A 20497-nucleotide genomic window follows, 5' to 3' on the forward strand; every position below is an offset into this window, starting at 1 on the left:
TCTTTCAAGAGACCTACATCCTTGTGTTAATCATTTACTGCTTAAAAAAAACTAATTTGACACCAGGAACCAAAATAATTTAGTAGCATTTTGCATCCCCCCATTTTATTTTACCTCATAGGTTTCTGGTTGGGGTACTTAAAAACACTTCACCCACTTTTGGATGGCACCTTGGGGTTGTTGTTCAAGGATTTATATTATTTCATGTATAAGTACTAAAAGAATTTACTTTATAATGAGATATAGGAAAATGTTTGTTGTCTTGCTTTACAGAACCAAACATATGTACTGGTTGTAAAAGAAACAATTTCCAATTTAAAAAAATAGTTAATCATTCAACATCTCTTTGACACACAAAATACATTGAAATAATTAAAATACACAGCATCTCAGCTTTTTAAAACACATAGTGCCCTTTTAAATAAGTATTTTGGGGATGGGAATCCACTTCCTTCATTGGCTACGTGGTATGTGGCAATTCACCCTCATGGCGCCACTGCTGCATATAACCCTCTCTTTTTTCCGGATGGGGGCATTGACTGGCAAGCCCTTGACCATTTCTCTTGTGGTTCTTCTGCAGCACTGTGAGGCTGGCATTTTAGTGTGTTTCTCTTCCTTTCTGCCAGTAGAGAGAGTTCATAGAAGCACCAAAGTGCTCTGCCCTTCTGGAGTGTTTTCATCGCTGTCAATCTCCACACTCTGGTCTTAAAGAGCTACTGTCCCTTAAGACTAGAAGAAAGACTTTGATTCATCAATGTAGCTGCCATTCTGTTGCACTGGGGGTGGAAGTAAATAAAACATAGCACTGTAAAGTCTGGCAGTTCCAGCTTTAAAGGTCTGGAAAGACTTTGAGATACTGGCGTGGCAGCACAAAGTAGGGTGAGGGAGCAGGCAAGTACAGTAGACCTCTTGGCAACAATTACTAATGTCTCCAGTTGTCTTATTTCTCTTCTTCCACTTGCAGTATTTTACTCTACGTTGCTCAGATCTAATGTTTGTCTGATACAACTTCTATTTTATAGATGTGCAACACTTTAAAAAAATCATTCACTCCCACCCCACCTGGAAAGTCCTTCGACTACAGCAATTATTAAATTTATGGTAGATGACTGAAACAGTTCATAAGCATGTCCTGATGCCTTATAATTCCAGTGTCAATGTTAATATTTTCTACCCATGTTTTGTATTACCTTTTTCTTGTACATGTCTCAAAAGTTAGACATTATTCTATCACACATCAGGCAGTCTATCTTTTCCCACCATTTTGAATGATGGCATTGGGAATGGTTCTTGTGTTGTGTGATTTTCCATCTTTACTGCCCTGAAGTGTTGTCTTGAGTTGTCCAGCAGGTGCCCTCATTGGTACCACTGTTGTGCTCATGGCTTTAGGGATCCGAGTTGGAATTGCTTGACGGAAAACATCAGCAATCTGGAATAAAAAATAATTAAAGGGGTTAAGGGTGGCTGTTTGCATAGCTCTTTCGTAAACTTAACAAGCAAATTGGCATGCAATGGATCTTCTAAAAATTGCCAATATAATGTTTTGCTATGTATGAAGACACTAGATTAGAATATAAGAGCTTGGAAGGATGTCATTCACTTTTTGTCTGTAGATGGCAGCAAAGGTCAATGCTTTGTAGAATTTGAACTTTTTCAAATTCTGAAATGTGTTTTTTAATTAAAGGTGTTGCTCAAGATGCTCAATGTCTGATTTAGATCCTACTACTAAACTATAACTGTGAACTGCCCAGAGAGCTTTGGCTAGTGGACAGGATAGAAATTAAATTAAATCAATCAATAATAATAGTGAACAAAGCAGAAAATGAACACATTTTTTTTAAAAAACCAAAGTATTCTAAAGGCTGCTATTAGGGAAAGTAAAATAAAATATTGTTTGCTTCCATATCCACAAGTATCAGAAAGTTTTGTTGAGACCAGACTAGAATACTAATTTCTATGCAGCCTCTTTTCAAGGTATTCTTTGAATCCTAGGGAAATAGGATTAACCAGGAATAACATTTTTGTTACCAGTCTACTGTTTCACTTGGTGAATTGGCCTCTCAGTTCTTTTCAACTTTTATAAAATTAGAAGAATTAAGAGTGCTGGTCAGCACAAAACAAGGTTATATAAAAAATCTGGACTGTAAAGAGTGTCTGTTGGAGAATAGCAATAAGGTGTAGCATTATTTGTTTTATTTCTAAGAAAAGGCACATGTGCAGCTTGAGACAGTTGTCACCTGTTCCAGATCTTTCTGGAGTTGTATGGGCAGCTGATTCAGCATTGTATTAAAGGTGCTCCTGGCCCTTTTAGGCTAAAAGAAAGAACCATCCTTTTGCCACGTGTGTGCTACCTGGAGGCAACTGCAGTTTATGGTACACATACAGAAAATAACAAAGCTGCAGTGAATATAAAACTAAACTCATTCAACTTTAGGTACTAAAAGCTATTCCAAATCAAAGGGGAGCTCTTGACTTATGGAAGTTGTGATGCAACGTAGGAGAAGAATTGTTATAAGTCGGAATTGACTCTCTTAATTGTGCCTTGAAATAAATACGGGTCTATAGTGTAGTGTAATGTCCTTTTGGGGAATCTTAAGGGGTAGGATGGGATGGGGGCTATATCTGCTCAACTTCCAAAGGGCTATCAAGGGCAGCCCCCACTGTTGTCCTTTAATAGACAACTGGCAAGGTTAAGAAAACCCATACCAATAAATATTGCCATTTGTTGCAGCCTGCTAAGCTGGAGAGGAAACTAACAACCTGGAAATAGAGGCAATTCTGGCACCTGTGGGTTACAAATACCAGTGACCAGTGGAAGTTGACCATTGCCTACTGTGGTATTTTTCTCCACAGGTTATAAGGCTATTTGACCATCAATTACATGGCTCGCTTGCAGAAGCCACTTTTATTTATTTTAAAATCAATTTATGCAGGCTGCAGGCTCATTATTCCCGCTTGGACTACTGTAACACGTTGTAGGTGGGGCTGCCTTTGAAGATGATGTGAAACTACAGCTGAGGCAAAAGATGGAAGCGAGAATTTTATCTGGGACTAGGTAGTCTGGAAACTACAGCTGGTACAAACTACGGGTGAGAGTTTTAACCAGGACTAGGTGGTTTGAAAGTATTTTGCCAGTCTTGTCTTGCTTGCAGTAACTTCAAGTTAATTTCCAAGCCCCTCTTAAAATGCTGATAAATAAATAAATAAATTCACAGCATGGGACCTTGGTATATGAAGAAATGCCTCCTCCCTTATCCCTAGCTGTATGCTAAGGTCATGTGTGGAGGCCCTTCTCCAAGCATTCCCTCATTCTTAAGCTTGGGAAGAGCGCCTTCTTGGTGATGTTCCTTGCCAGTTATCGAATGCTACCCCAAGTGAAATTTCTTCTGTTGCCTAAAACTTTCTTCCTCTTCCTCTTCCTCCTCCTCCTCCTATATATTTGCTACTTTAATCCTTGCTATATATTGGTAGTTCTTAACATCTGTTTGTTTCTTGTCTGGTTTTATCTCTTCATTTTTTACTGTGTATTATGAGGCTGATTTTATATTGTATTTTGATTATGTTGGTTTTGTATTTTTATTGTGATGGCTTTATTTTCCACTAGCTGATACACCCGGCATTGCTCGTGCCCCCTAAAATATGTGTCTGTGCAGTAATCATCTTAAAGTAGTAGTCCAGTGCTAGGACTACTAGTGAGTTAACTTTTAAACAAATTAGGTTCTTTCTCCCTCTCCCTCTCCCTCCCTCCCTCCCCTAGGATGCAGGCCAGGGCCACCTTGCAGCTCTCCATGCCCTGCTTGACCATCTTCTGTTCAGGGCTCTTGGCAAGAACCGGGCAGCTGGGTCAAAGGCCTGGAACTCCCTTGGCCTGCGCTTCTCGCCCACCAAGTGCTCCAGCAAGAGGCTATATTGAAGCACCAGGGCTGGCCTGGACACTTGTTCCCTTCGTCGGGCTTACTCAGGCCTGAGGAAGAAGCAGCCATAATTTTCCTTGTCCCCACAAAAAATGAAAACTAAAGCTCCTGGCATGGTGCCCAACTTGCCCAATGGGAGTCCTGCCATGGAGGTTCATGGGAAGTGTAGTCTGACCAAGCGGTCAATGCTGCACTGTGCAAGTGGTGCCTGTAGGTAGGCTGTGAGGGAGCCAGTTGATTGACTGACAGATAGTTAACTTAGTTGTTGCCATCAGTGATGGGCCCAGAGCCACATCCTCCTCCCCTCCCGATGGAGCTTAGCAACTGGCCACAGGCACTCTCCCTTCAGGCCCAGGATGCAAGCCACTTCCAGATGATGGCTGCCAAAGCCTGCTAAATCTTCCCTCCTGTCCAAGGCATGCTGGGAGTTGTAGGCGTCAGCCTAGTTCCCTGAATAATGTATTAATCTTTAAACACCATCTTAGGTGTGGTGGGAGACATTTGGAGAGGGGGCTTCTTAGCTGTGGGATCCTACTTTTGGATTACTTTTTCTCAGGCAGGCTTGCCTAATGAGTCCATTAGGCTTTCCTATGCCAAATGAATTTTTAAAAATTATTTTTATTTTCCAAGGCCTTTTAACTTGATGAGATTTTGTATGCAATGTCTCCCTCCCCCCCCCCTGGTATAACTAAACCACAGCATTCCAAGACAGATGCAGGAATTACTGAATAAAGTTTATGGTTTTTATGTAAAAGCCTGATTATACCATTGAAAGAGAAGAATGAATGGAGGAATGACTGATAGCTGCGGCTAGAATGGAATGGTGGGCGAGGTTAGTGGCAGTTGGAGAAAGTCAGGTAAAAGGAGATCTAAGATAGTTAGTGAGAGGTCAGGAAAGTGGGAGCTGAGTTAGGATTGAGAGATAGTGACCTGGTTTGCTCACCCATACTTTATTTAAAATCAGCCACTCTACATGCCAGTACTACCCCTGCCAGCATGCCTTTGGCAGCCTGCAGGTGCCCGCGTCCTGTGAGACATCCTCTTGTTGCCGATGATCCTCCTCGATAGAGCGTTAAGCAGTATTATTACCGAGGAGGGGAGGTTAGCAGCTGTCAGTGAATGTGCTCAGTTCCAGCCAATCCTGCTGGGACTGCCTCAGCCTGTGCTTCTCACCCACCAAGTACTCCATCAGGAGCCTGTACTGAAGGGCCAGGGCTGGGCCAGGCACTCCCCCCCCCTTCGTCGGGTCTGTTTCTGGGCATATGCAGAGTGCCTCCCATTCCTCCCTCTTAAGGGCAAAGACTGTCGGCTTGCTTCCCCTAGATTCTGAGAAAACAGTGATATCAGGATAAGGTGTCTTTGAGCATGTTCGGCCCCTCAAAGTCACACTGTTGTATCTAGTTACGATTTTAAAACCACGCAGAGGGCGGAAGGAGGCACAGCAAATGGATGCAGCTCGTTTATGTGGGTTGTTTCCTTTTAAGTGGAATTCAGTTGACTGCTTGAGAACAACCTTAGGAGTCGGGGTGGTGAAAGAAATACAGTGGCCACCCAACTGTGTACTCAACAACGGTCACTAAAGGCTAGTAAGTCTGGCCTCCCAACCAAGGCATGTTGGGAGTTCCGCCCAAGGCATGCTGGGAGTTGTAAGCATAAGCTTTTAAAATACTTAAAACCCAAAAGTTTGGTTTTTCAGATTTTTCTGGTACTTTGTACAACCAGACCTTTCAGCAAGCCAAATTTCAAGTTTCTAACTCATCTGGAAGTGGGTAAACATTTCCGGACATACGTGACACACGCATACTTCCTGCTTTATAGCTAGAGATGGCTTTTAGAGCTTTGTGTTTTATTGTGCATTATTTATTTTTTATTTATTTATTTATTTATTACATTTCTATACCGCCCAATAGCCGGAGCTCTCTGGGCTGTTCACAAAAAATATTTTTAAAATTAATGCTGCCTAGATAATTTGTTTTATAGATGTCTTTTAGATATAATTAATAATTTAGAGCAGATTTGTATGCCTGATTAAATACATTCCTTCATTATAAGCAACAACAACTGGTGGATAGAGTTTGTAATGATGAAAGTTGAATGTTCATCAGACATTTATCAATTTATGAAATCTTGAACTGTTAAAGTTTGGCCAGCAGAGGGTGGAATTGCTTAATTACTGCTTACTACTTTGACACGAAGTTCCCCGTCATACCAATACACAGATGCTGGTTTGCTTCAAAACTATTCTTCACCTAGAGACCCACCCACCCCAATATGCCTAGAAGGCTGTATACTATGTTGGAAAACCTGGAATAAACGGACTGGACTGTTTCTCTGTTTTTTAAATGTTTCTGTCTGAGTTGCTGGGTCGAGTTTTACTTAGAAACTAATTAGGAATAGTTCTTAGGATGTGTCATCTTCCCTTTGTACTTTTCAAATGTTTCTAATCCCTCTGGGACAGTACATAACCAAAGAAGCACACATGCACATTTCAGTTTAGCCATGGAAGCACACATGCACTGTCCTTTTTCAACTTAAATTCTAAATATATACATTAGAAATTAATAATCTGTTTCACAGGGCTTATGTAGATTGGTGAAATAAGGTTCGTAAAGCTCGTTTTGAATTATTTCAGTCTTTGAGATGCCTTCTTTTTATGCGGGAGGGGAGACACCATAGCTCTTTAGTAGAACACAGGATTTGCATTCAGAAAGTCTTAGGTTTAAGCCCTGTCAACTCTATTGAAAATAGGATCAGATAGTAGATGATCTCAAAGATAATTTCTGGAGACCTGGAAAGCTGTTGCCAGGCAGAGTAGTTAACAATACTGGGCTAGATTCATATAGGTATTGAGCAGGTTTCTACGTTCCTTATTATAAAATTGTGCAGGTTTACTAGATACACCTGTAGCAGCCTTCAGGGAGCACTCAAGTCTCTTCTGCAGCGACTGATCCATCACTGTTAACTCCTCCCTTTCTCTTGCACTCCTAAAACCCTGTAAATGCCATGCAGTGTAGGTAGGTGGACTGTAGAAACACAGGTCTCAAGACAGCTGAAGGCATTTAGGGATGCTGCTGCAATTATATATGCAGTTAACTTAGGGTTGAGCTAGGGTGACCATATGAAAAGGAGGACAGGACTCTTGTATCTTTAACAGTTGCATAGAAAAGGGAATTTCAGCAGGTGTCATTTGTATTTATGGAGAACCTGATGAAATTCCGTCTTCATCACAACAGTTAAAGCTGCAGGAGCTGCACTAGAGTGACTAGATTTAAAAGAGGGCAGGGCACCTGCAGCTTTAACTGTTGTGATGAAGAGGAAATTTCCCCAGGTTCCCCATATATACAAATGACACCTGCTGAAATTTCCTTTTCAATACAACTGTTAAAGATACAGGAGCCCTGTCCTCCTTTTCATATGGTCACCCTAGGTTGAGCCCTATCGGACATAGTGGGACTTCTGAGAAAATTTACATAGGATTGCACTGCACATCTCATTGAAAACAATAGAACTTGCCAGTTACAACTGGTTCTGTTGGCTTTGCGGGGACTTGCAGTACGATCCTATTCATGTTTACCCTGAAGTAAGCCCTGCTGACATACTCCTAGATAAGTATTTATAGGATTGCAGCTGTAGTCATGACTAACTGTAGCTGGATTGGTGTCTGTCTAGGGTTCTGTATTTGAATCCAGGACGTCTTATCTATTGCATCAGTCCTTATCTTCTATTTGAGTCTCACTTTCTTCTATTAAAAATGTGACTGATTGTGTGTTTTCTCTCAACCCTCTTTTTAAATTAAATTAAGCATTTTGAAATAGGACACTGACAATCAGCTTATGTCACTGATTGTTACTGTAGTTGTCCACTGCTGGGAAACTAGCATACAGTATTGGACAAAGAGGGCTGGAATACTAAATTAGAAAGCCATGGTTAGGCCCTGGATGGGAATTATCAATAGGAAAAATGCCTGAAAGGTAGCTAACAAAGCAGGGAAGGAATGTTTAATGTAAAAAATAGGAGTCAGGAAGGAAACAGTAACGGGGAGTCACTATTCTAGGTTTGAAATATTAGGTTATGTAACAAAGAAACCGTATTATGCTTGGTGTGCATGATCAAGGTATGCAGCAATCCCTTATATGGACATTTCAGTTGCAAAGTTGTGTGTGATACAATCCTCAAATATGAGGTTGTTTACCACAAGGGTGCTTGTCTCTAGATACAGATGGTCCATTAGATAACTTTGTTCTAGAAACAGAAATCTAAATTTCATGCTTGGTAAAAAGAAATAAAGTTGGGAGATTATTTTTAAATACTTTGTGCGCTATCCAGCCAAATGATCCAGTTGATTTCAGTGGGAAAGAGATGAATGTTTGCTTATTGTTTCCATTTAAATTAACTTTACATTTCTTTGGATGGGTTTTTTTTAATCAAAACATTATAGCTTCTGGATCCTTCTGCCTCTCTGCCTTTGGTGGCAGCTGCTGGGTTCAGCTGCCTGCTTATATGGAACTGACTTGCATACACTGACCAGACAGTTTGAGGTGTAGGAAATGGAATGCTTAAGGAGGGAAAAATAGCTCTTTTCCCACTTCTTGCCCTTACAGTTGCCTTGCCACAATGTTTTGCATGACCCCACTATTATACCCCTGACTGTCAAATACTGGGAATAATTTCCTTTTTTCCTACTTGTAAGTGTACCAGGGGTATCTGGCAGACTACTGCTGGAGAAAGAGCACTGCACTAGATGGATCTTTAACTTGATCCAGAAAAATAATACTTGTGTGGGTGACACAAAATATGAGCTAAATATTCTTCGATTTTGCTGTTTTCAATTATCTAATACATTTAGAGTAACCTCAGGAAAATAATGGCTAAATGCTTGTTTTTTTTACTTGTTCATGTTGCCCTTTATGATGCAACTGATGATTCAAGGATTTCTAAATTTTGTATTATAGGATGTTTAATTTAGTGTGGGTTCAGGATAGAATTGCTTAATTTCACAGGATGTGGTTAGCATTTGAAGCATTTAGAAAGAAACCCTATATTTAAGTTAAAAGTAGAGGAACCTTAGGGGCAATTGGCAAAATCTGTTGCCAGAGCATTATAGTAATATTATGATAGCTTTTTACATGGCATTTGGCATATAATTGGAGTTCTGAATAGAAGTAAAGGCTTTTTATTGATTTGAATTGTGATCCTATATATATTTTCTCATGAGTAAGTCCCTTTTAAATCACTCAGAAGTCAGGGTATGTAGGTTTGTAACTATATTAAAGGAGAAGTGAGGGTTAGAATTATTAAATTATTAAATTAAGCGTTCATGTTTCACTAAAGAAGCCAAATAGTTAGAAGTAAATGCCCAACCTTTCAAACTTTGCAAAATGATACTGTCTTGTCTATTCTGTGGCTTTCCTTCACAAGGAAACTAAATTATACTGTCTTCAGTCAAATTATTGATTTATTAGTCCTGATGTGATCCTTGTGTATCAGTGTAAGTCAGTAAAATGTATTACTATGTCATTCTAGGTCAACTTTTATAGGGTACTTAATTCATAAAAAAGCTGTTTTAATTGTCTCAGTTATTGGTTAATTATTTGTTGCTGTCGCCTAACTCTGTTGATATTGGGATATGTGTTATGAAGAACCAACTATTGTCTTGTTCTGTTTCGTGTAAATAAACTGTAGTTGACTCCTCAACCACCCACCCTGCTGCACTGGAAAGAGAGACACGCTCATCCTTAGCACCTTGAGGAATATTTTCTGAGCTGCAATGCCAAAGTCCAGGAGTTTGTCTCATAGCCGTAATGTTTTGCTCCATTCTCCTTCAGGGCTGTACTCTACAGGGCAAGGATTATCTGGGTCAATCTGGTCATCAAACCAGAATGCTAGCACAATTGTACTAATCATCTTTTCGTATTATTAAATATGTAGATTCAATCTTTTGTTTACTTGTATACTGATTAGTGCCTTTCTCAGGTAGTAGTTGTACTGATATTTTTACTTTACTTTCTAAAACCTTTTCTTCTCTCAATCCAGCTTGAATTGAGGGAGGAGAGTATTCTAAAGAGTTAATGTTTGAAGGCATATTTTATATATTAGAGAATCAATTTGGGCAGTGCAAAGTTTCTAGGTTTGGATGGCCTCTGTAACCTATTTATTTTATTCATTAATAAAAGCATGACAGTATAGCCATTGTAGGTTTTGTAAAACTATCTACTTTCTATTCTCTATGTATTATACCTATGTGAAGATGGCAAGTTTACACAATGGCATGGTTCAGACCTAACAATTTCAGGCTAATAAACCATGGGTTATCATTCTCAGAACAAGCTATGCCTGTTTGTTCCCACATTGCACTTCCCCTGTGCACCTGACTTCACTGCCAAGTTGGTGGCTTGTTTAAACCATAGTTTCATGCTATATCTGAATCAGGGAAAAACTGATTTAATCTCTACTTACTAACCAGGATATGAAACAAATATAATTTTCCCATTTGGGTATAATGGTAAACAGTAGTTTAAACAAGCCATAATTTCTGCACCAAAGCTAGGTGCATTAGGGGAGGAGGGACTATTTGGGTACTCAACTTATTCAGGGCAATTAATCATGGTCATGAGATAGTTAAAATTGAACCAGGCTAATCTGTTTATGTGAATGTTTCTTTGTTTTTCTGTATTTGTATATAGTTTGTTGTCTTACCTGTCAGATCATGTACACTTGAACATGCTGTGTTACATTCTGTCTGATTGATGATGGAAAGTGGGACTCATTTATTTATTTTTTTGGAAAAATGAAACTAGAACTCATTTAGATAGGGCAGATTCAAAGACTGCATCCTGTGTTTGCCTAAGGTTCTTTACTTCAACATTTCCTATGGATACTTTTGTCAAATTAGCAAGGTTTGGGTAGTATCCAATGTTAGTCCTACATAGAGTAGATCTATTGATATGAATTTCAGTGGGTCTACTCTATGTAGGACTAACATTGGATATTATTCCATTTATTTGCAAATCTACATGTTCTATGCTTTCATTAAGTTTCTCATTCATATGACCTTAGTACATACCTAAAAGCTCATCAAGTTGTTAACCAGATCCCTCACTGGAAGCTTATATTCTTTGGGTATGGATAATTGGGAGTCATATTTTTCTGTATCTGGGCAGGCTTTGAAAGTTTATGATCTTGGAACATGGGGCATGCCATTTTAAAACATCTGAGTTAATGAAGTCCACTAGACTGCAATCATGATCCCTTATGAAAGTTCCAAAGTTCTGATTGCGCCTTACATCTTATAGCTGAACAATGCACTCCACTGGCTTGAATAGTACAGTATGCTTTCCTATATTCATGCTTAACTATGATTTTCTTCTTGTTTTTCCAATTCATTTGTTTTTGTTTAGCCTTCTAGTTGTTCTCATACTCATTTTCCTACAGATCCTGGGTGAGCATCCTTTCCCGTTCTGAGGGCCCCATCAGGTGTCTGCTGGGGTGAGCAGCTCGCAAATACCTTCTCACTCACACTCACCCCAGCAGCTAGGAACTGAAGCCCACTTCAGCCATCCCAACATGATCACCAAAAAAGAGGAAAAAGTGCTCTAGGAACAGGCTTTACGGTTTCTGCCATAAAGCAGGAAAGAATCTTATTCCTAGAGCATCCCAGGAAGTAGGCGGAAACCTTCAGCCACTGTTTCCTGGGACACTTTATGGCTTGTTTAAACCACTGTTTGCCAAAATACCCAAATACTCTGTCCCTAGAGTATTCCCCCCCCATATTTTTTTTCATCAGTGGCGGATGCTGATGGCCTATAAGCTGTTCTTTTTATATAGATTCTATTCTTACTCCTCTTTTGTGTTTTTGAAAGTAGCGATATAGCCTTAGTCCTTAAGAGATTTTTCATACAGCTTGTTTTCAAACCTCTAGATTAGGGTGACCTGAGAGATAAGTAAGAATCTGGTGGTGGTAGTAATACTATTACTTCACCGATGCTAATAACATTGATGGTGCTATATAAATAAATAAATAATAATAATAATAATAATAATAGTTAATGTGGTTCAGGATGTATATGATTACTTATAATCATGATTTTTGAGAAGGGCTGTTTTTTTCAGTCCCATTCCTATGGCTTTCAACATGCTGCTCCTTATATGTCAAGGAGCCTCCCACCCTTCTATATTTCCTACAATATTTCTTTCTCTCTCCCTTCTCCTCACAACCCATGACTTTTTCACAAAGCTTTTTCTGGATCATCTGCCTTGGTGCTATTGAAATATCTCCAATTTTACCCTGTCCATCAGACTTTTTCTCCTAATCCAGATTGTAAGTCCACTTACAGTTTCTTCTGGGTTCTGTACAATGTCTAACTCAGTATTGGTGTTTAAATGTTTACTTGTTATTTATGGCCTGCTTTTCAATATTTGCAGGTATGACACTGTTGCCTTTTAAACTCTTTTCTCAGTTGAATGCACTTCATGAGTCTAGCCATTCCTCATATGTCCTTGCATGAGAAAAGCTTCAACAAGTGTCTTCCTGTTCTCTAAATACTTCCTAGATTTTTTGGCTGTTAAAAGTAGCTCTTCGTACTGTTTGCTGAATTTCAGCTGAGGCCTTACCAAAGCCCAGGAGAGAAGCACTGCTTCTGCTTCTGATTGCAATCAAAGAAAGTTAGAGACCAAAAAAATAAAGTTATCAAAACAAAACCGTTGATTTTAGTGGGATTTAACCTTTCCATGTCTTAAAAGAGAAGTGTTTGAAAACAGCTGCTAATGCAACAAAAAACATAATTTTATTTTTTTCTAATATCAGATAAGAACAGCTTAGGTTGCAATACTATACTCACTTACCTGGGAGTAAGTCCCATTGAATTCAATGGAGCTTACTTCTGAGTAGACATGTATAAGATTGCACTGGAAATGTAGAAGATGCAGAGTAGTCTGAGAGTATTGGCATTCATACAACATTAGAACTTTACTTACTCCCAGGTAAGCATGTGCAGGATTGCAGCCTGAAAAGTATAAATGCCTTAGTTTTGTATATGCAAAACTGCAAATATACCCAAGATTAGAGAGATCTGCAAACCATTGCACTCTGTACTACCTAAGCATATGTGCCTTATTTTTTGCTCTCTGAAAAATGGGAAAGAGTTAAAAATAGATACCACAAGGTTTGTAGTAAAATTCTATTATTGACCAGAAACACTCTCATATCAACCCTGGATGCTTCTCTGATGAAGATGGCAGAACCTCTACGTGCAGAAATGCTTCTTGGATTTGAGTGTTGTATATGACTACAATATATACAGGAATCACCATTCTGCTATAGTTTTGTCTTAGACAAAAATCCTTCATACTACACATTTTGACTGAGTAAAACGTTGACATTGACAAAGAAAATATATTTAATAGTTGTTGTTTTTAAGTGTTTTCCCAAAATGCCAATGGGGAAAATGAAAAAAAAAGTCATCAGGGAAAAGTGGGGGGGGGGGGAATAGCCTTTCCCCCCTGATTTTTTTCTATGTTATTTTTCTGGGCTTACCATCCCTAGGAGGGTGGCAACCAGTAATAGGGCCTTTCAGTAATAGTGTTCCCTCTCCAGAGAGGCTAAATTGACACATTCTCTTTCATTCAGTTGCCATTTTGAAAAGTTGTGTCCTTGCATGTTTGAATGAATTGATTCTGATGCTACCTTGGGCCTTTGACTTAACCACAGTTTTCTGGAATCAGAGTATTGGTATGAATTGTGTTCATGTTATTTTTAACTGGCTTTTGATGATTTTTTTTCTTTTGTGTTACTGCGATATAGGAAAGTTGGGATAAAAATATTTTAAATCAATAAATCAATACAGGTATATCTCAGTTAATTCATCAATATCAGACAAACCCTCTGCTATATTTTACCTCTGGTAGTGGCATAGAAATATAAAAAAGGGATACCTAATGTTATGTGTACTGATAGCAAGTGCCAATGTGTATCCAGCAGTCCGTAGGAACAGTAAAGAAACAGCACAGACAGGGTTGTTTCGGTGCTAACATTTGTTTGACACTTGAGGCTGGGTCCCATAAGCAGCCTTCCTATTCCTTGGCTGTGTAAATGCGTTGGGAAAGTTAGTGTAAATGGTATGTGGGTTCCGTCACACCAGTTCCCATGAGGGTGGTAGCTTAGGAGATGCTCTGCGAGTGGCATTCATAGTTAGTTGTATTAATGTCCAAACTAACATTTTGTTGTATGATTGTGCAAACACATGTGGCTCAGAAGGCCATACTTGCTTGCATGTAGGGGTAGGAAATAAGCTCACTTTCTCTCGCTTTCCAGTGACTTTGAGATTCACCTTTGAGAATTAGGAGTGATGACAAAAATGTCTTCCTGTGTTCACAAATTAAATGGATATGGAACCATAGCTGACTGGTAGACTCCTGCTTTGCGTGCAAAAGTTTCTTAGGTTTAACCCCTCACGGATCCAATTAAAAGGATCAAATACCGGGTGATGGAAAAGACCTTTGCCTGAGACCCTGGACAGCCACTGCCAATCAGAGTAGAGAATATGAGCTAAAAGGACAAATAATCTGTAGCCTATCTTCCTAGAAAGTGTGCGGGGAGGGGGAGAGAAATAACTGGCTTTAAAGATGTTATGGTACAGTTCTCTTCATTTTATTTTCAAGGAAAAGAGAACAGAAGTAAGAAATATAAGATGACCTCCCTGCAAAATGTTTACTTACTTTGTATTGATAAAGTGCTTTCCCCAAGTCTTGAAAGCATTTGGCATATTTTCTCTTTAATCTTTAAAAGACCTACAAGGTATTTCAGTGCCTTAGAGACAGTGACTTGCCTTCCAGCTCTGCTGCTGTCTGGCTCTCAGCTCATTCTCTTAACCAGTACACTATTCTAGGATCTCATATAATTTCTTAACCAGTACACTGTTCTAGGATTCTCATATAATTTCTAGGATCTCATATAATTTTAATTTTTAAAATACGTGCAATTTTGTGTGATATTTGATCTGAAAGTTCTTATCTATATAGTAACAGAAAATCTAGGTTATGAGTAAGGTAGTGAACAAATATTGACAGGTTGTCTAAAGATTAAAACTGAACTGTTTTACATGCAAACATTCACATACAGGGAAACGAAAGCAAAAGGAATTCTGCAGGCAGTGGTTAAAAAAAAAACCATTTACTGTTTTGTAATGTTAAAAATATTTCACCGAAATAGTTGCAGTCAAAAATCATGTCAGTTTTTAAAAACGTAAATACATAAAGATGCATTTATACAGGTGAAGGTCTATGTATCTTGCCAAAAGTTATTTAAATGAACAGATAATACAGTAAGCGCACGCTTGATATGATTAAAGATGAATTCACATGTTAATTCTGTATACTGTTGTAAGGCACATGCAAAGAGCTCTCAGAAAATTGTAATTCAAATTGTCCCAAATCTTTCTTGCTGGGATGGAAAACCTAAGTTTGTATTGGTGATAAGTATGTCAGCACAGCAAGGGGTGGTCAGTTATAGACATTACTTACTGTAATTTGCGACTGCCGTGGGAGAGGAGAGGCTGTGGGTGTAATAGTGATGCTGCTGGTGATTTTGTTGATAGGTTTACTTGGTGTTCCATTAGTTAATGCTGGAGTTCTGTTATCCTGCACAGGGGTGCAAGGACTAATGTTTTTTGCTGAATTAGGAATAGTTTGGACATAAGGGCTTCCTAAATGAATATGTATTTTATTATCCTCAGTAGTTATCACACTAGAACCAGAACTGTTAGATCTTTGGAACTGCCAGGACGACTGCCTTTCAGGGGATACTCGAAAGATAGCATGCTTGTCACTGATTTCCAGTGGTTCCGGTGAAAGTAATTGCTCAGGGGAACTTGAGGAACTTGTCAGAGCCAAAGGGGACATTGTCCTTTCTGGAGTTACAGAGCCACATGATTCAGGTGTTTGAGATCGAGCAAAGGTAGACATAGTAAGAGGTGGCATGGCTTGTTCTGGACTTAAATAACCATCAGCTACTTTAGATTTTATAGGAGTTAAAGATCCATTTTGAATTATGGTGATCCTTTGCTTTGGTGTGCCACAGGTGGGTATTGTAGCTGTACTAGTAAAAGAGTGAGAGCTCTCCGTAGTAGGGCTTGTTATTTCAAGGGTGGCTGTGTTTTGCCCATGATCTGGAGTAACCTTTATATGAAGAGGCTGGCCTGGTGTGTGGCTTAGAACTAAATTTCCAGGCTGAATGCAATTTCCGTTCTGCTTGGTGTGAACTTTTCCATTTTGAATATGGCTTTCTTTGGACTTCATCCAGGGTATCCAAAGTTTACTATTGTTCACTGCATTTGCAACAGAGGAATTGCACTTGAAGGACAAAGTTTGCTCATCATCATCTTCATCTTCATTATCACTCTCTTCATATAAATGTCCATTTATGACAGCTCGTTCCAAAGGAACTAGACTCTTGTAATCAGGTGGTTCATTGTCTGCTGGTTCTGTTTGGACTTCCTTAGAGACAACCTGCAAGTCAGAAATTCTCCTTCCATTGAGACTTGGTCTAAGGCTCTTGCTGAAACGCCTATACCTCTCCAGTTCTTTAGTAAGGATTTCCATTTCTCTTCCTAATTCTTTGTTTTTGTTTTCTTGATGGGTGAGTTTCTTCTGCAGAATTGTGTGGTCTTCCCTTAGATGGCATATTAAATCCTCGGTTGCCATGTACTCATGAATTTTCTCTTTCAGCGCATCTACTTCTCTTGAAAGGTGTCCTGACTTGGCTGCTTCATCCTTGAGTTTTCGGAATAATCTCTGCTCATGGTTGCATTCTGTCTTCTCTGCTAACTTATACCGAGCCAGTTCTCTTTTCACAACCTCAAGTTCCTCTGCCAGAAATCTGGCTTTATCTTGTTCATTAATGTATCTACGTTCTAAAGATTCAAATTCATCTTCGGTTTTCATGAGATCATCTTCTATGGCCTTCATTTCTTTAAGTTTGTGTTTGAGCCTATCAATTTCCTGGGCTAGTTCTTTAATCTTGTTGTTTTCTTGCTGTACAGATGGGGTAGGTTTGGTCATGTCCTTAAGTTTATTTTTTAGAAACTCTTTTTCAATGGCTTCTAGGGACTGGAGCTTTTTCCTTAGCAGATTCATCTTGGAAGAGAGATCATTTCCTTTTTCTTCCTCTGCTTTTAGTTTGCTTTTCAGATCATCTCTCTCTTTTGTGAGATTGGACATTTTTTCCTCAGCTTCAGTTTTAGATTTTAATGCCTTCTTACTTTCCTCAATCAATTTTTCTGTGACTGACATAACTTTTTTTTGTTCCAGCTGAAGCTGTGAATTTGCAGTCTGTAACTTTTCTTCTGCTTGCTTTATTTTTTCGTTCATTGTTTTCCTCTCATCTACAAGCAATACTGTCAATGATTTCAGTTTAGTCAAATCTTCCTTAAGTGTAAATTCTGTTTTCTCCAATTTACTTTCCATGGTTTCAAGCTCTCCAATACGAGCTTTTAAGCCATCAAGTTCCTGTGACAGCTGCTTTGTTAACATTTTTTCTTTTTCTAGATTGTATTTCAAAGAATAACATTCCTGCTTGCTCTTGCTGAAAGCATCCTCAAGTTTCTCTAGGTCCATAATTCTCTTGTTGAGTTTATCCACTTCTGCTTTAAAGTTCTTACTTTGAGAGGCTTCCCTTTCTAGCTTCTTATGAAGCTCTCTGCACTGTTCTTCCATTTTTATGAGCTCTTCATCTTTCCCTTCCATTTCCAGTACTCTTTTCCTTAGCTCCTCCACTTCAGACATAAGGGAAGAATTTCCACATTCCCCTCTATTCATTTTCTCCCTCAGGTCTTGCAATTCTTCTTCTGCCTTTCGTAAGGACTTATTAGTCTCTTCAAGTTCATCAATTTGTCGACTGAGAGCTGTTAATTTTAAGCGGAGCTGGCGATTCTGGCTCTCTTCGTTGGTTAGTTTGGCCATTGCAACCTCTTGTTCTTGGGAAACTTTATTAGTTTGTGCTTGAAGTTCTGCTTCCAGCCTGAGAGCTTTCTGCTCTTCTTCTTGAGCTTTTGTTTCTGCAATAGAGAGTTTCTCATGTGCTTGTTCTGCAGTGATAGTTAGATCTTGGATTTTTTGGGTTTGCAGGCTTAGCTGTTCTGTAAGTCTTTGTTGTTCATCCACTACCATTAAAGCAAATGACTTGAGTTTTGTCAGCTCCTCCTTCAGTTTGTTTATTTTCTTGCTGTTTTCCTTTTCTTTTTTTGTCTGGTAGGCTGTGTCTTGGTCAATAAACTTCTTCAATCTGGAAAAAAAAAGATAATCACATTTTATTTTGTGAGTATTTCAGAGATTAAAAAAGAACAGTGTTAGCTAGACCAGAGGTGATGAAATACTTTAAAGAAATCTTTATTTTAGGAAACATTTGAACAGATTTAGGGATAGAGGTTGCCTGTGCTTCCAGTACATCAATAACACAAGTGGCAGTGTTTGACACTGGCAGTGTTTGACACTGTCCATAATATTTCTTCAGAAGAGCTTGGATATTTCCATGAGTTGTCATTCTAACTGGTGCAAAGATGAAAACTTTCTTTCCTTCTTTTTCTCTTCTGATTTTGATGTTGTTGTGGACACTAATCTAGATTATATATTGCCCTGGGAAGAAGATAGAAGGTAGATTTTATCTTGTAATTTCATGTTGTCTTCTGCCCTGTAATTAGCCGCTCATGGGCATATTTGTAGTTCTGGCACACAAGATTTAAAACTTGCTACCTTCCACCTTCTTAAGTTAGCAAAAGACCAATAACTTTCCCTATCTATAGAAAGTGAATAGTCCAATATAGGTTTTTTTTTTAAAAAATACCCAAGTTATTTGTATATGTTATATTTTTAGTCCTAGTATGGCTATATAGACATGCATTAAAATATAGTGTTGTTAACTACATGAGGTTGTACATTTTGCAGAGTTTTACTATTTTGTCTGTTAGAAGCTTATCTTGACTTTGTAGTAGTAAGGAAGAGTTAGATTATCCCTCCATACTTCTGCATCATAAAACCAGATTGAAATGTGCTTGATTTGAATTCTGTGTTCTCCATCTTACCTTTCCCCCCCTTTATAACCAGCTAAATCCCCAAAATTCTTTCATTTTAACTAAGTTGCTATATATCAGAACTACTAGGCAGTGTTGCCAACTCTACTATTGATTATGTACAATTGTAGTGGTCTTGGGTATGGAGATAAGTTCTAAAAAATGGAATTTCTGCATTCCTACTTTAACTACTGAATGAATTTGCTATCATCTCCCTACTTGTTTGACAGCTAATAAAGTATTCTGATAAAAATAAAAATTTGTTTCAAAATGACCATATAAAAGTCTTTTTAGAAAAGGTGTGATGCCTCTTGCCATTAAAAAGGAAACCAAATCACCTAAGACACAAAAGCCTGTTATGAATAAGTATATGCTAGTCCCAAGTGCTTATTTTTAAGGCAAGGTAATTAAACAGGTAGTTCTTGGCAGTGTTGAGTTACCTTGACCCATACTGATCAACATTCAGGGAGTACTTTGTTATGGAGCCTGGTGGCTCTTGTCAGTTACGTTTCCTTCTTCTAGTAATAGACTGAGAAAATGTGAGCCTGTTGATTCTTCAGGACCTCTCAGTTCCCTTTGTTTAAACTGATCTTGAGATTGTGTTGGGGTGCTTTGCAATGACTTTGGTTATACCTATCTTAATAAACTCAGAAGGAATTATTAGGTAACCTATCCCATACCTCACAGAAATTATTGTCATCTTAAATTGTCTTTCACCTTAAATCTGTTGCCTCACCTTGCCTAATGATATCTCCAGCCCTGCAGAACCCATTCCCTCCTCTAACAATGAGGTTCACCTATGTCTGACTGGGGCAAGGTTTTGTGTTGAACTCAACTTGTATCCTCAGCTACAGCTTACACATTTTCTTATATTTAATTCAAGTAAACAACGGAGTTGCTGCTGCAATTAGGGATATTGCTTAAGTGAAGGTAAAACCTTCAGAAGTTCTATTATTTTGGCTGCTGACTCTTAGTTCTTGTTTAATTTCATTGTATATTTTTATTGATGCTTTTTAAGCTTTCTTGATGGCCTTTTGGAATAGAAAGGCAGGTTATAAATAGTTAGTTAGTTTATATCGTGACTTTCTGCCAAAAAATGGCACTTAAGACACTAACAATAAAATACAGATTAAAAACAAAATCTTAATTAAAACATAGCATAAAAGTTAGTATATTAAAACCCAACAATAAACAAAATTAGTTAATTAAGTAAACCTGTCCCACATCCCTGACACGGCATAATGTTAGGGACAAGCAGATGGTTGTGGCAATAATAGGTATTCACTTGTATGAGACAAAGTAAGTCAAATTCCTTCATAATGCTAGTGGGGATTTTTTAAAATCAAATAGACAATGTAAAAGTAGCATAGTCAAATTGGGATTCAGGGAGCCTTTACTGTTAACAGTTATACAACAGAAATGTACATGTAATGAAGTAGGCAAGAAGAGCACTGCAAGACAGAGAATCAAGGTGGTGTTATGTGAGCGAGTGGAATTTGGAGCTAATGTAAGAACTATAGGGGA

At 38.5% G+C, this 20497-nt stretch overlaps 2 protein-coding genes across 5 annotated transcripts in view; one reads left to right on the forward strand and one right to left on the reverse strand.

Moving 5' to 3' along the window:
- The window catches only part of CMSS1 (cms1 ribosomal small subunit homolog), a 225649-nt gene that overhangs the window by 4187 nt on the left and 200965 nt on the right, over positions 1-20497 (forward strand). The gene's annotated exons all lie outside the window — the stretch shown is intronic.
- The window catches only part of FILIP1L (filamin A interacting protein 1 like), a 194856-nt gene continuing 174461 nt past the window's right edge, over positions 103-20497 (reverse strand). For all 4 annotated transcript variants that reach the window (XM_063126889.1, XM_063126890.1, XM_063126888.1 and 1 more), the window contains 2 exons: positions 15432-18189; positions 103-1429 (listed from right to left, as the gene is read on the reverse strand). In XM_063126889.1, coding sequence (XP_062982959.1) covers positions 1247-1429; positions 15432-18189 — 2941 coding nt within the window. In that variant the 3' untranslated portion in view covers positions 103-1246. The remainder of the gene's footprint in view (positions 1430-15431; positions 18190-20497) is intronic.

This window comes from Elgaria multicarinata, chromosome 5, assembly GCF_023053635.1.
Source record: "Elgaria multicarinata webbii isolate HBS135686 ecotype San Diego chromosome 5, rElgMul1.1.pri, whole genome shotgun sequence".
In the NCBI taxonomy this organism is placed as follows: Eukaryota; Metazoa; Chordata; class Lepidosauria; order Squamata; family Anguidae; genus Elgaria; species Elgaria multicarinata.